General features: G+C 39.4%; 1 protein-coding gene and 1 pseudogene across 2 annotated transcripts in view; both read left to right on the forward strand.

Annotated features, from left to right (window-relative positions):
- Nucleotides 1–566: 566 nt before the first annotated feature.
- Nucleotides 567–16,742, forward strand: part of BCO2 (beta-carotene oxygenase 2) — a 42,840-nt gene continuing 26,664 nt past the window's right edge. The window contains exons 1-2 of one of the 2 annotated variants that reach the window (XM_054440279.2): nucleotides 567–727; nucleotides 4,301–4,505. In XM_054440279.2, coding sequence (XP_054296254.2) covers nucleotides 709–727; nucleotides 4,301–4,505 — 224 coding nt within the window. In that variant the 5' untranslated portion in view covers nucleotides 567–708. Of the gene's footprint in view, nucleotides 728–4,300; nucleotides 4,506–4,530; nucleotides 4,593–16,742 lie in introns of those variants that run through there. The other variant, XM_054440280.2, reaches the window with a different exon arrangement.
- On the forward strand, nucleotides 5,543–11,556 carry LOC129008264 (BTB/POZ domain-containing protein KCTD9-like; annotated as a pseudogene).

Here is a 16,742-nt window from a genome sequence, read left to right on the forward strand (position 1 = left end):
AATAGTGTATGGTCTAAACTCCTGGAGAGCAGGGACAATCTTGTTTCTTGGTATTCTTACTTTGTAGCACAGTATTTGCTACATTGGTGCTAAAAATGTTAAATTAATAAAGTCATATACATTTTAAGGGCATACTTTCACTCATGCTAGATTGTCAGAAAATGTTCTGTAAAATTAATGAATAGAAAAGAAAAGGAAGGATGAAGTGATTTAAAGGCAGAGAAAAAGGATGAAAGGTAAATTGTTGCCAGATTGTAGAGTCCTCTAGTGGCAGTCTAAATTCGGACTTTATTCTGTGTCGGAATCTTCCAGAAGAGTGGCATAATAAAATTGATGCTGTGCATCAGGATAAACGGACTTAACTATAGTGTGAGAACAGTTTTGAAAAAGAAAATTTTAGGGAGGGGGAGACCACTATTGGTGGTCTAATTTTAATATTTCAAACCGCTACTTATTATAGATAGGGTGTTTGGACGGTTGTCATGGGAATAAGCCCCGCCCCTTAAGCCGCCTCCTCTCTTTGACCTGTCAGTGAGGGAGGGACAGTCCAGGCAGTTCTGTGCGTGTTCACTGTTTAGTAGTACTCAAAACTGCCAGTGTGAGAGGATTTGGAAATCACGGGATCTGCTCAATACAAAAATGTTTTTTTGAGTCTTTCTCCATTTTATCAGGAGTCTTTCTGCCACTGCAGTGGATTTCCTTCCTGTGATGGTGCACCGGCTCCCAGGTAGAGGGTTTGCCCCTTTCTCTTCCTCATCCTCCTCCTCTTGCCAGTCTGCGCTTAGAATTCTGTGCCTCTTTCCTGAAGATTGCTGGGAGCTTCTGAAGCTTTGCGTCCTGTGTGGCTCAGAGGAGATAGCAATTCCGCAGAGTCCCGGAAGTTAAAGAAGGCTGAGTTAGGATTGTTTCTTCATGGTCAGGGAAACAGCCTTCACATTTGTATATTTTATGCAATATTTAGGGCAGGATTCAGGGGCTTGGGATTCTTTGGGATTTGCAATAAGAATAATATTCAATATTTAGGCTTTTCTAAATTGAAAAATCACTGCCACACGTTCTAATGTAATTGTTTGGTTTCTCTATTTGCATTTTGCGGGGACTGCCTTAAAACTCATTTATTGTTTTATAGCCTTCTATTATAGTTACCATTGTTACATGATTTTATGTATAGAAATTGGCTGATCTAGAGCTTTCAGAAATCATACTAATATGCACTATACATTTTAAAATTACTTAATGTAGTAATTTAATGTTTGCAGTATGCAAGGGAATGTATTACGTACTGGAAGGAGAGGGGAGACAAACACCAGACCCTGTACTCAAGGAGTACTGGTAGTATCATTTATCATACAAGACAGATAAGATAAGGTCCATATGAGAGCTATCAACAGATGCTGTGAGTTCAGACTAAGGAGAATCAGTTCTTGCTGTAGGTAAGGGGAATGCTGTGTTTATAAAGCAAATGACATGGAAACTGGATCTTGAAGGATGAGTTAGGTGAGTGAATTTCATCTGAAGGAGTTGGGAAATATCCTAGATGAAGAAAATTGATTTGGGCGGGGGAAATTAAACATTCTATTTTGACATGTTGAAAGTCACCTGCAAGAAGTAATTGATGAAATTAAGAGACTAGCTGAGATTGCCAAGGGAGAGTGCTGAGATTAAAGATCCACGGTAGGACCTTAGGAACATTCATGAAGTGATAAGGGGGACAAGAAGCCCATAAAGGGAATTAACATTTGGAAAGCATCCACTATCTTTATATTTGATTATGACAATAGACATAAACAGGAAGTATTAACCTCCTTTTATTTCCATTTTATCATTGAAAAACCTGAGGCTCAGTGACATTAAGTAACTTGCTCAAGGTTGTCAGCTAATAAGTAATAAAACTAGCAGAATGCAGAGAGTAGTTATAGGGCAGCAGGAAAGTTAGAATAGGACAATGTCTCAGAAGCTACGAATAGAAAGGAGTTTAAGAAAGTGTTAATGTCAAATTCTATGGAAACTTTGAAGAGCATGTAGCAGATTACCAACAACATGCTATAGAGTATACAACATATAGACATGTAAATATTTTCTACAATGTAAAATGCTTTAAATTCATGTATCTCTACTTAGACAAATGCCCAATCAGGCCATTCAATTTACTTAAAAAAGTAAGATGAGTAAATTACATACCTGACCTTAGGGAATTTATTTTAATCTGAGAATAAGATAAATATGCATAATGTTAATAAAAGTAGAGTAAGATAAATACCTGAGAGTTTCCTTATCTTTTCAAAGCATCCTCTTTGTACTTCTGATACTGTAGTTCCCAGATTTTAGTATGCTTAAGAATACCTGCTTGTCCTTCCCCAGAGATTCTGATTTATTAGGACTAGAATTGAGTCCAGGAAACTGCATTTTAGCAGTAACACCAGGTATTTCTTTTGCAAGTAGTCCTCATTCCAGACTCTGAGAAACAATGCTGAAATAAAACATAGTATCAGTGATCTGTTTACTAGGCAGTCAGTTCTTTTATTTCAGGGTTCTAGTGCTTTTTATCCTCAGCAGTACCAAGTACTTTGTCAAATGAATAAAATAAAGAAGATATTACACCTTATTGGACTGATCATTAAAAGCTATGTAAATATAATAATAGCATTTTTTGAGGATTCTGTTCTAAAAGCTTTATATAAACTAACTCATTTATTACTTATAGCCTTAGAAGTAATATGAATTATCATTATCCCCATCTTAGAAAAGAGGAAACAGACCACAGACAGGTGATAAGTGTCTTTCTCAAGGCTTCTTATTTGTGAGAGGGCATATTTGAAACCAACCAGTCTGGAGCCAGGTAGAGCCCCAGTTCACACCCTTAAATATTACACTGTGCTGTCTCTTAAGGGAAGTACTGTAACACTGGAGATAGACCTTGACCAATTAATGGAATTTTTTTTTTTTTTTTGAGACGAAGTTTCGCCCTTGTTGCCCAGGCTGGAGTGCAGTGCTGCGATCTCGGCTCACTGCAACCTTTGTCTCCTGGGTTCAAGCGATTCTCCTGCCTCAGCTCCTGAGTAGCTGGGATTACAGGGGTCCGCCACCATGCCCGGCTAATTTTTTTTTTGTATTTTTAGTAGAGATGGGCTTTCATTATGTTGGCCAGACCGGTCTTGAACTCCTGACCTCAGGTGATCCACCTGCCTTGGCCTCCCAAAGTGCTGGGATTACAGACGTGAACCACCGTGCCCCGCTGGAATTTTCTTAGAACTAGAGAAAAGGACATTGGGAAAGACATTCAGGGTGAAAGAGAATTTTATTTGAAAAATCAGTAAAGAATTAGGTTTGACTCAATTGTTACATGTCATATAGGGGAGTAGAATGTCTCATGTGCTTCAAGCTGAATTTTTGAAAGATTTGGAAGAAATGGGATAGTAATAACTTGCTAAAAGAATGCAAATCTCACTTCTTAAGAGTAATAGTGTCCCTATATGTTAGCTCATTTTTCTAGCCTAGATTTCTGAATCGCTCTTAAACTTTTATGAGATAAAGAATTCTATTTTATAGCACTTAATTATTTATTTGACCACCCCTCTATGTTAGGCAGTACTGCCTTGTGAACACTCAGTAATGTTAAAATAATAGGGAAAAGTTTCAGTTCCTTATTATACAGCAATGATTTTTACTTCTTGTGCCTTTTGCACTTTAGGTAATTTCAGACTGGATATCACTGCATAATTTAATTTTTGACACCCTTCTACTGGAAAATGCCTTGTATTTTCATGTATATGCCATTAAAATAAAAGGAATTAAATTTAGGATCTTATTAAATTCACAGGAATCGCTATGAAATCTTTGGAATCACATTCTGGTATATCTAAATTACTGGGGTCAATATAATTGGATAATATTGGGTGGTGGTCATTTTTATAACAATGAGGTTGCTCTTAGCACATCTGGGGTTGGCATGTAGATTTATTCTTGTAAAAAGACAGGCATTGTTCAACTATGGGAAATGATAAAAATACTAATTGAAGTCGTAAGTTAGATCTTAGGCAGACTAGTAATCCTAAGTTAGTTCTTAGGCAGATTAGTACTACAAAAAATAGAAGAATTGTTGTGGGTTGAAAATGGAGAACCAAAGCGTTGATAGTCTGGGAATGAGGAAGGAGAGAGAAGAAATTTGGAGACTGTATTTGGTGTTAGGTTTACGTTTCCCTCAAGCTGCCAGTTGATAATATTATTATCTGTGGGAAACAGGCAAGTTTATAGAAGATTTGGTAAAATATTTTTTGTGCTTTTGGTTTCCTCTGCACAGTTTTCAAAAGGTACATGGGAAATACTCCTCAGAAAAAAGCTGTCTTTGGGCAGTGTCGGGGTCTGCCATGTGTTGCACCGCTGCTGACCACAGTGGAAGAGGCTCCACGGGGCATCTCTGCTCGAGTCTGGGGACATTTTCCTAAGTGGCTCAATGGCTCTCTACTTCGAACTGGACCTGGGAAATTCGAGTTTGGGAAGGATAAGTAAGCCTTGATTTTGGAGAACAACTTGGATTTCTTGGCATGGGCTGGTCCTGTGGAATATGCATTAATATCTGCTTCCTCTGTGAGGTTAATATTGCCATTCCATCCCTTTGATTACAGATAAAGAAACTATAGCCTAGAGGAGAAAAAAGGAGACTTTTTAAACAAAATGTCCTGCTTTTTCTGCTCTGTAGACTATTGTAAATTTGAAGCCCTCTGTGGTTTGTACCAAAAGAAGAGAGGTGTCAGAAGCTGTCAGTGTGATGACTGAGCTGTTTCCCCACAAGTTCCTGAAGGAAGGGCAATGTCTCCTCATACCACTCTCTCCCTCACCCAGCACTTGCCAGACACATGGTCTCTTTCAGTTCCTCAGACTGGTCACAGTTGTATCTTCTCAGCATCTTAGCATTAGTTCTCTCACCTATGTTCCCTAATCTTCCCAAGACTGGTCTTTTCATTCAGATGTCAACTCAAATCTCATGTCCTTTGAGCCTTTCCTGATCTCCCAACATAAAAATGCCAACACAGTCATCCCTCAGTATTCACAGGGCATTGGTTAGAGGACCCCCCTAAATACCAGAATCCAAGTATGCTGAATTCCCTTATATAAAATGCATTTATTTGCTTTTAACCTACATATATCCTCCCATATCTTTTAAATCATCTCTAGATTACTCTATAATACTTAATACATTGCTTACACATACTTCATTCCCATGGATTTGTCTTAGTACTCAGCAAATTCAAGTTTTGCTTTGCAGAACTTTGTGGCATTTTTTTCCCACAATATTTTTGACTCAAGAGATTGGTTGAATCCACAGATGTGGAATCTATGGATATGGAGGGCTGACTGTATTAATTACAATTACCTATTTTAATTCTCTACACAGTGTTATCAGTGTCTGGTATTTTTTATTTGTTATTTGAGTGTTAAGCTCTGTTCCCCCACTAGAATGTAATTTGATGAGGGTAGAGACTTTTTCTAGTTCATCCTGTATCCCCACTACCTGTAACAGTGGTCTGCACCTAAATAGTATTCAATAAATCGATGCCAATAAATGAAAAACCCAGGCAGGCTGAGGAGCCTAGGGGCAGGGTGGGAAGGAGGACTGACCGAGCCCTGGGTGTGGGACAGAGTGCATGTGTGTGGTGTGTCCCCAAGGGCAGAAAGGTGGCGAAGGGAGGCGAATCCAAGTGGGTGGAGGGAAGGGAAGAACGGGATGAGAAAAAGGTGGGAGGAGGACCAGGTGGGAGGGTGGCGGCCCACTCAGGACCCAGCGGGGGCAGCATGATGAGGCGGATGACCCTGTTCCTGAATGGCAGCCCCAAGAACGGAAAGGTGGTTGCTGTATATGGAACTTTATCTGATTTGCTTTCTGTGGCCAGCAGTAAACTCGGCATAAAAGCCACCAGTGTGTATAATGGGAAAGGTGGACTGATTGATGATATTGCTTTGAACAGGGATGATGATGTTTTGTTTGTTTGTGAAAGAGAGCCATTTATTGATCCTCAGACAGATTCTAAGCCTCCTGAAGGACTGTTAGGATTCCACACAGACTGGGTGACATTAAATGTTGGAGGGCGGTACTTTACAACTACACGGAGCACTTTAGTGAATAAAGAACCTGACAGTATGCTGGCGCACATGTTTAAGGACAAAGGTGTCTGGGGAAATAAGGAAGATCATAGAGGAGCTTTCTTAACTGACTGAAGTCCTGAGTACTTTGAACCCATTTTGAACTACTTGCGTCATGGACAGCTCATTGTAAATGATAGCATTAATTTATTAGGTGTGTTAGAAGAAGCAAGATTTTTTGGTATTGACTCATTGATTGAACACCTAGAAGTGGCAATAAAGAATTCTCAACCACCGGAGGATCATTAACCAATATCCCGAAAGGAATTTGTTCGATTTTTACTAGCAACTCCAACCAAGTCAGAACTGTGATGCCAGGGTTTGAACTTCAGTGGTGCCGATCTTTCTTGTTTGGACCTTCGATACATTCACTTCAAAATGGCCAATTTAAGCCACTGTAATCTTGCACGTGCAAATCTTTGCTGTGCAAATCTTGAACGAGCTCATCTCTCTGGATCAGTGCTTGACTGTGCTAATATCCAGGAGTCAAGATGCTCTGTTCTAGGCAACCTACAGAATGGGAGAAAATTTTTGCAGTCTACCCATCTGACAAAGGGCTAATATCCAGAATCTACAAAGAACTTAAACAAATTTACAAGAAAAAAATCAAACAACCCCATCAAAAAGTGGGCAAAGGATACGAACAGATACTTCTCAAAAGAAGACATTTATGTAGCCAGACACATGAAAAAACGCTCATCGTCGCTGGCTATCAGAGAAATACAAATCAAAACCACAATGAGATACCATCTCACACCAGTTAGAATGACGATCATTAAAAAGTCAGGAAACAACAGGTGCTGGAGAGGATGTGGAGAAATAGGAACACTTTTACACTGTTGGTGGGAGTGTAAACTAGTTCAACCATTGTGGAAGACAGAGTGGCGATTCCTCAAGGATCTGGAACTAGAAATACCATTTGACCCAGCCATGCCATTACTGGGCATATACCCAAAGGATTATAAATCATGCTGCTATAAAGACACATGCACACCTATGTTTATTGTGGCACTATTCACAATAGCAAAGTCTTGGAACCAACCCAAATGTCCATCAATGATAGACTGGATTAAGAAAATGTGGCACATATACACCATGGAATACTATGCAACCATAAAAAAGGATGAGTTCATGTCCTTTGCAGGGACATGGATGAAGCTGGAAACTATCACTCTGAGCAAACTATTGCAAGGACAGAAAACCAAATACCGCAGATTCTCACTCATAGGTGGGAATTGAACAATGAGAACACTTGGACACAAGATGGGGAACATCACACACTGGGGCCTGTCGTGGGGTGGGGGGAGCAGGGAGGGATAGCATTAGGGGATATACCTAATGTAAATGATGAGTTAATGGGTGCAGCACACCAACATGGCACATGTGTACATATGTAACAAACCTGCACGTTGTGCACATGTACCCTAGAACTTAAAGTATATATATAAAAAGATGCTCTGTTCTAATGCAGAAGGAGCATCCCTGAAACTGTGTAATTTTGAGGATCCTTCTGGTCTTAAAGCCAATTTAGAAGGTGTAGATATGGAAGGTGTAGATATGGAAGGAAGTCAGATGACAGGAATTAACCTGAGAATGGCTACATTAAAAAATGCAAAATTGAAGAACTGTAACCTCAGAGGAGCGACTCTGGCAGGAACTGATTTAGAGAACTGTGATCTGTGTGGGTGTGATCTTCAAGAAGCCAACCTGAGAGGGTCCAACGTGAAGGAAGCTATATTTGAAGAGATGCTGACACCACTATACATGTCACAAAGTGTCAGATGAGAAATTTTAGGGGCTGGAGGAAGATCTACAAGATGAAAATGTTTTCCTTATCACTTTTCTTTCTCCACCCACTCAGTTGTCTAGAAGAAATAACACTATAAGGAAATTTGAAAAAAACATTTAGAGGATTATGCTTGTTCTCAGCGGTGCATAAGGGAAAAAACTGACATTTTTTCCATCTTCTGATTTTTAACAGAAAAACACTCATTTAATAGATGTAGGGAAACTAGATATTGCTGCTTTTTGAACAGGGTAGGAGGGTTTACCTAGTTTTATGACCAGGAATAGTATCTATTATATTTGCTTTTAAATAGGCATGATGTGGAAATACCATCTTGGTTTGAGATGCGTTTGAGGATTTTAATTTATGGAAAGCACAACATATGCAATTATATTTATTGAATAACTAGTGCAGTATGGATATTTAAATTGTTAAAACTTTATGAAAACTTGGTAAAGGTTGTTCAGGTTTATAAATAGCTTTAGCGATGCCTCCCCTCTTTAAATACCTGTCACACTGTATGAATATGGTGAGATCAGACTCCCTAAGACTCTTTTCAGGTTCATTTTTACAATGTTTACGTTTTAGGACAAAACAGCAGCCAAATTAAAGTAATATCCAGTTCTTACTGATTGAAACAGAGTGGAAAGAAAGACGTTGTTGTACGTCACTCATTCCAAAGGTACAGTAGAACTCTGGATGGAGGAAGAACTTACCTATCATTACAACACTTACAAATGAGAATTTCTCAGAATTTCATTCTAGGCAAGTTCCACTCAACACCAGACCAAGCAATTCTATCTGTTTACACTGTTAACCTAGTTTTCTCATACAATCATCACAAGCATAGGAAGATACTTCAAAACCAAAAAACCAAGGTGCATCATTAATATTCATTTAATTCAAATACCAAAGTTTACATAGGGCCAGCTTAGAAATAGATACTAAATCCAGAGCTACTGCAATCAAAGCTTATATGAATGAATATGGTAGAGTTGTCTGCTAAAAGGCAATGTAATATAATTGCAGCTAGAACCCTACAGTGGGGAATGAGGAATTTTTTTTTTTTTTTTTTTTGAGACAGAGTCTCGCTCTGTTGCCCAGGCTGGAGTGCAGTGGTGCGACCTAGGCTCACTGCAAGCCCCACCTCCCGGGTTCATGCCGTTCTCCTGCCTCAGCCTCCCGAGTAGCTGGGACTACAGGTGCCCGCCACCACGCCTGGCTAATTTTTTTGTGTTTTTAGTAGAGACGGGGTTTCACCATGTGAGCCAGGATGGTCTCGATCTCCTGACCTCGTGATCAGCCCGCCTCGGCCTCCCAAAGTGCTGAGATTACAGGCGTGAGCCACTGCGCCCGGCCTGGGAATGAGGAATTTTAAACACACATTTGATTACAGCCACCAAAAAAGATATATAAAGTAAAAATAAAGGCATTTGGCTGGTCCAAAATGTAATACCAATCAGTCAGCACCTGTGATTCTTTTACTTATATTTTTTGTTTTTTTTTTAAACAAATTTTAGCCCAATTTTCCTAAGTCATTATCTTTCTGCAGCAGCAGAGGAAGGGCCTGTACCTCCCTACCAATGACCTGGTGTCCTTATTTCTACCCTAAGAGCAGGGATATTAGCTGTGTCCAAATGGGTTCTGAATTCTACAGACTCATCAACATGAGGCAAGGAATCATTGAAAACCACCTGTGACTCCTTTGGGGGAATGCCATATCTTTAGTATTTATGTAGCTTATTCTTCTATATCTACATATGCAAAGCTTTCCTTAACAGTAAAGGGTACATATGCATAGTGGGAGGAGATCAGACCTTTACAAGTGAAGGAAAGCAACTTCAGAAATGAATTATTTTCTTTGCTTTATTATTTTTACCAAGACAGAGAAGTATTGTATTGAGAAATAATCTATTTTCATAATCAATATGTGCCTAAATTATATTTAAATCATTTCACTCTGTACTATATTTTCAGGAATTATAGAATGTATTATTCATTCACTTAAAGGTATCTCCGTAGAAATAACCTAAAACTGCAGAAAGATCTGAAAGATCTAAACATGGTGTGCTTAGAAACTGCAGATTTTAGATCTAATGTAGAGTGTATTAATAAACGATATGAAGTGTTGAAAAAAATGAAAAACCAATAACTCTTCAGTATAAATTTCTCTCAGTGTCTACTAGGGACGTGAAGCTATGTGACAAAACCTCTATGGCCAGGAAAGAATCTGCTTTGTTTTAAACATTTTTAAATATTAGAAACAATTTTTTATAATAAAAGTTTTACCCATATAAACTTTTTAAAATATAGAAAAGGGAGGTTGGGGGAAGCATGTACCGCCTCACACATCCTTTATTAGCACTTTGATGTATTTCCTGCCAGTTTTCCTCACTATTTCTATGGATTTGTTTTAAATAATTACAGTTATATGTAGTATTTTTTGCCCCACTTTAATAAAACTTCACACTGTCATAAGCCTTTTTATCCATGTTGCTACCAAGTCTGAATGATCATTATTTTTAATGGCTAGATGAATTCCAGGAATTATTGTTTTTTAAAAAAATATTGTGGTAAAATATAGATAACATACAATTTACCATCTTAACCATTTTTATATATAGAATTCAATGGCATTAAGTAGATTCATATGATTGTGCTACCATCGATCCACAGAATTCATTTTACCTTGCAAAACCGAAACCCTGTATCCACTGAACACTAATTTCCCATTCTTCCCTTCCTCTAACCCCTGGCAACCACCATTCTAGTTTCTGTCTGGTAAATCACCATGCCCTTTCCTCTGGGCCTGGTTGGAATTTGATCATGGTGCTTCTGTGCCTCTCATGGTCTGTTGGAAACAGACCAAGAATTAGGGATGTTTAAAAAAAGACTATGAGGCAAAGAGAAGTAGAAGAGAAGGAGGGCAAAGGGGAGGAGAAGGAGAAACTTCTAATCCAGCTCCCAGAGAATAAACAGCCTCTTACAGAGGGTATATGGTGTTTCACCTGCTGCAGAAGGAGAAGCTGTAATATGTTGTTCAAACCAAGTAGCAGAACCACTCAGGGCCCAGGCTTGCCCCACAGGCCTCTTTGAAGATAAGCATCTTTGTGGGAGAAGTGGATGGCATGGCTGGCCCTCACAAGTGTCTACTTTGTCCTCAAATCAGTTTCTTCAGAGCCAGTGGTGAGCATTTATAGCAGGAACAAGGTCTTGCCTTCCCCTTGGACAGATATCTTTAGGTCAAAAGGAGATAGACACTCAGTTTAGTGGTTGACTCCCCAGATAGGACCTACAGGGAGAGGCAGTGACCTAGGGAAGGGCAGTGAAACCCTTCACCTATGGATAAGAATAGCCCTGCTCACTTGTGAATCTCTTATCACTCTGTTAGATGCCATTTAACAGATTCATGTCAGCATGCAGACACAGTGATGACATGCCAAAGGCTTATCTTCAATTAAATTTTTTTCATCAATGATTTAATTGAAAACATACTAGTTTTTAAAGTTATGTGAAGGCTGGGTGTGGTTGATCACACCTATAATCCCAGTGCTTTGGGAGGCCAAGGCAGGAGGATGGCTTGAGGCCAGGAGTTCAAGGCTAGCCTGGGCAACATAGCAGGACTCCATCTCTACAAAAAATAAAAGTTAAACAAAAGTAAAAAGAATAAAGTTACATGAATCTGGGCAGAATACTAAATAGCATCAGCACCTTTAGTCTCTACCATTCTCTAGACAGGATTTCAGGATCCATAGTCTAGCCTCCCAGTTCCTGGACTGTCCCCACTGTAATGATTGTCCTCCTCCATGCCAGTTCAACAAGGCCACATACTGAGGCCACACTTGGAACTTACTCTACAGAATTTCCCCATCCCTGAAATCTTGAACTCTGAAACTTTACTCTGCTCAAAACCCTAGTTTTCACAGTCCTACATTCCCATTAAACTTATTTTTTTCATTCCATCAAGTTCTCCTTTCCTTCCTGTCCTCTATCTTCTTAAGGCTTATCCACTGTCTCTTAATTTCTTCTCCCTGGCCCAGACTTTACCGTCAGTCACTTCAAGCACTTTCAACACCACGCTCACTTCCTTTGCCCCGGTGGTCACTGCCTCTTCTCTGATTATTTTCGGTCCTAGATTAGCCCATCCTCGGTTTCCCCTGCTTATGGCCCAGGCCTGCTGAGCAGGTCTAGAGCAAATCACACAACCTTGCTGATTGATTCAATTACAAAATGATGATTTCCAGTCCTAGCTGCGTGCTTGGTGCTGCCAGGAATCTTTAGCAGTCAGTGTTCTTTCCAGCATCTCACGGGGTCTGCTGCAAGTCTCTGACCCTTTCCTGAAGCCTCCTTCATTCTCCCTGTCCCTTTCACCTCAGCAGATAAACTGGGCTACTTCATAGGAAGGAATGACTTGAGGGACAGCTGCATTTGAACTCCTTCAGCTTCCCTCTTCCCACCTCCACACTTCCCCACACTCCTGATCAGAGGACGCAGCTCTCTTCCTCTTCCTCTTCTCTTGATGCATCATGATCTCTCCCATTTCCTCATCTGCCAAATAACTCTTAGGGCTCACCTTACCTTTTGGGATGCTGTAGAGCCCAGGATTTAGCATCAGCACTGAATTCAAACCCTTGTTCTGTCACTGAGCAGCCCTGTGACTGTGGGCATATTCCTCTGAACCTTGGTTTCCACATCTGTAAAATGGGAAAAATATTCCCTTGCAGGGTCAATGTGAAGGGGAAATATATGTATAAGGGATGTAGCAAAGTGCTTAGCACAATACCTGGCATGTAGTAAGTGCTTGGTAGATGGCAGTTATCTCATTGGCAAACTTTTATCTAGATACTCTCAAACGTGGATCTCCCACCCCGCCCACCCCACCAGCTCTTGGACTCTAGACCTGTGTTTTGCCAACTGTGGAACATCTATACTCTGGTGTTCTACAAATAGCTCAGACTCTCTCAAAACCGAGCCATTGACTTTTCCCCAGTACTTGTTCTTCATGTCTTCTCCATCCCAGTTAAAGCATCACCAGCCAGCCAGACATTCAGGTCCAACATTTTGGACCCTCTCTTTGTTGCTGCCTGCATCCTATCAGTCATCTCTGACTTGTTTCTGGAGTTTGTCCTTTGCTCACTGGTGCTGCTTCAGTTTAGGTGCTTATCTTCTCTTGCTTGAATTATTGCCTGGGCTCCTCATTGGCTTCTTCAATCTGCATGCTGTTCTTTGTATTCCAGGATGCCGGTCACAGTTTCACTCTTCTGTTTCATAACTTCACACTTTCCTGTTGAAGGTCATTAAGCCTTAGTCTAAGTGCTGGTGGTCGTGGGCAGACCTGTTTCTCCAACATTATCACCTGCCACTGACAGCTCCGCCCACACGCTACCCCCTCAACTGGCTGTTCCTCTAAGATACTATATGTCTTCTGACCCTTCCTCCTTCCATCACCTCTACCCTTGTCCCCTCTGCAATTGGCAGACATCCTTAAAGACCCAGCCAAATATCTCCTTCCCTCTTGACCTATCCCTGATTCCCCCAGCTTTCCATCCTATTGCTCCTTCTCTGCATAAATAGCTTTTTTTTTTTTTTTAAAGTTTCTCCCTTGTAGCAGCAATCACTTTGTATCCATTATTTATGTGCCTGTAAGTGCTAACCTTGGCACAATGCCTGGCAGATAGTAGGAACTCAAGAAGATGTTGACTTGAATAAATGAATGCATGGAATGACAGGATCTCTTGAAATAGAATCTAACAAGTTGAAATATATTAAGTAGCAGAAATTCTTGAAATTATTGTAAGTTTTTTTGAAAAATACTACCAAAGTAGACAAACCATTAGTTAACATGATCAAGAAGAAAAAAGGAAAAGGTACAAACGTACAAAGTATGAAATGACAATGGAGAAGAAATAATTGAAACAGAAAAAAATTAATTACAAGAGACTTTGAAGGCCTTTATGCAAATACATTTGAAAGCCTTGATAAAATGGAAAATTCCATAGGAAAAGCAGATTACCAAAATTGATGGAGGCCAGGTGTGGTGGCTCATGCCTGTAATCCCAGCACTTTGGGAGGTCAAGGCAGGATAACCTCAGCACTTTGGGAGGGTGAGGCAGGAGGATTGCTTGAGGAAAGAAGTTCGAGACCAGTCTGGGCAGCCTAGCCAGACCTTGTCTCTACAAAAATAAAAATAAAAAGAATTAAACAAAATTGATAGAGAGGGAAGTTTTTTTTTTTTTTGAGACAGAGTCTTGCTGTGTTGCCCAGGCTGGAGTGCAGTGGCGCGATCTCGGCTCACTGCAAGCTCCTCCTCCCGGGTTCACGCCATTCTCCTGTGTCAGCCTGCCGAGTAGCTGGGACTACAGGCACCCACCACCACGCCTGGTTAAATTTTTTTGTATTTTTAGTAGGGGTTTCACCGTGTTAACCAGGATGGTCTTGATCTCCTGACCTTGTGAGCCGCCTGCCTTGGCCTCCCAAAGTGCTGGGATAATAGGCGTAAGCCATAGTGCCTGGCCTTAGAGAGGGAAGTTTTAAGTAGACCAGTTTCTTTAGAAGAAATAGGAACCTCATTAAGGAAATGTTTCTCAAAAAAATTACCAGGCCCAGATTATGTCACAGATGAATTCTACCAAACCTTCAAATGTGAGATAGTCCCAATACTTTATAAATTATTTCAGAGCATAAAAAATGAAGGAAACTTCCCAATTGTTTTTATAAAGGAAGCATCATATTAATATCTAAATATGACAAAGATCATGGAAAAAAGTAAACTGCAGACTAATATTATTTATGAATATCCATGATAAAGTACAAAATAGTCCAAATATCATGGCTCACACCTGTAATCCCAGCACTTTGGAATGCTGAGGCAGGAGGATTTCTTGAGGCCAGGAGCTTGAGATTAGCCTGGGCAACATAGTGAGACTCCATCTTTACAAAAAAATTAAAAAGTAGCCAAGTGTGGGGGTGTGTCCCTATAGTCCTAGCCACTTGGGAGGCTGAGGCGGGAGGATCACTTCAGCCCAGAATTGAGGATGCAGTGAGCCATGACAGTGCCACTGCACTCCAGCCTGGGCCACAGAACAAGACCCTGTCTCTTAAAAAAAAAAGTACAAAATATATAATACTAATATAGCACTAATAAATATTTTGATAAGAAACAGAGTTCAATACCACATTAAAAAATAAAATTAACTTTGATCTGGTGGGATTAATTTCAAGAATACAAGGTAGGCTTATTATTAGTAAATTCATTAATACAATACAAATACACCATATTAGTAAGTTCCAGGAAAAATAATCACAGAATTATCCCCATACATGTTGAAAAAGCTTTTGTGAAAATTTAACATCCATTCTTCCTAAAAATTGCTTAAGAAAATAGGGTTTGGCTGGGCACAGTGGCTCATGCCTGTAATCCCAGTACTTTGGGAGGCTGAGGCAGGTGGATCACAAGGTCAGGAGATCAAGACCATCCTGGCTAACATGGTGAAACCGTGTATCTACTAAAAATACAAAAAATTAGCTGGGTATGGTGGCACGTGCCTGTGATCCCAGCTACTCAGGAGGCTGAGGCAGGAGAATCGCTTGAAGCCGGGAGGCGGAGGTTGCAGTGAGCTGAGATGGTGCCACTGCACTCCAGCCTGGGCAACAGAGTGAGACTCTGTCTCAAAAAAAGAAAAGAAAATAGGATTTGTAGGATTTGCTGGATAGTTTCTAAATATGATTTTATATGCATGTATTTCTTAATATATATCTCGGCATATGTATATAATATATATTATAAATATCTTATATATCTCTATCTATTATATCTTGGTGCTACAAGCAGTAATGCTACATTGGAAAATATACCAGTATTTTCTTCAAGTCCAGAAGCAGGAAAGGATGGTCAGTATCTTCACTACTATTCAACATTGTACCAGATGTAAGCAATGCAATTAGATGAAAGACATTGACCAGAGGCACAAGGACTAGTAAAGTAAAATTATCTCTTTTTGCAAATGATATAATATTACTATTATATCATATTAATATAATATCATAATCCTGGAAAACCATAGAGGATCAATGATAAAACTAAATTTAACAATAAAGTGTAAGGTCACAGGATATAAAATTAACACACTGAAATAATATCCTTCATATATGCAAACAATAATCAGAGAACATAATGGTAGGGAAACTTCATTTACAATTGCAACAAAGAAGATTAAATACTTAGCAATGAATTTAGAAATATGCAAACTTTAAAACACTCTTGGAAGACAAATTCAAACAAATGTAAAGACCATCCCCTGTTCTTGAATAGAGTGATTCAGTATCATAGAGATGTCCCAGTTCTCCTGAATCAATTTATAAATCTAATACAATCTTAATAAAAATTCCAACAAGCTGTTTAAGAAAGTTGGATCAATTGATACTAAAGTTCATATAGCACAATAAATATGTAAGAATTGACAAGAAAACAATAAAATTTTTTTTCAGAGGGAGCAACTAGCCCTACCAGATATTAAAATACACCATAACACCTTTACAATTAAAACATTGTGATATTGGTGCAAGAATAGACCAATAGATGAATGACACAGAATAGAAAGACCAGAAGTAAACCCAGGAACTTAGGGAAATTTAGTTATCTGATAATAGTGGCATCTCAAATCATTGGGTTAAAGAAGGACTTTTTCTTTTTTCTTTCCTGCAATTTAAAAAATTCTGGTAAAATACATATAACATAAAATTTACCATCCTAGCCATTTTTAAGACAACAGTTAAGTAGTGTTAAGTATATTCATCTCGTCATGAAACAGATCTT

The sequence above is a fragment of the Pongo pygmaeus genome, chromosome 9 (genome assembly GCF_028885625.2).
Source record: "Pongo pygmaeus isolate AG05252 chromosome 9, NHGRI_mPonPyg2-v2.0_pri, whole genome shotgun sequence".
NCBI classification, from domain to species: domain Eukaryota; kingdom Metazoa; phylum Chordata; class Mammalia; order Primates; family Hominidae; genus Pongo; species Pongo pygmaeus.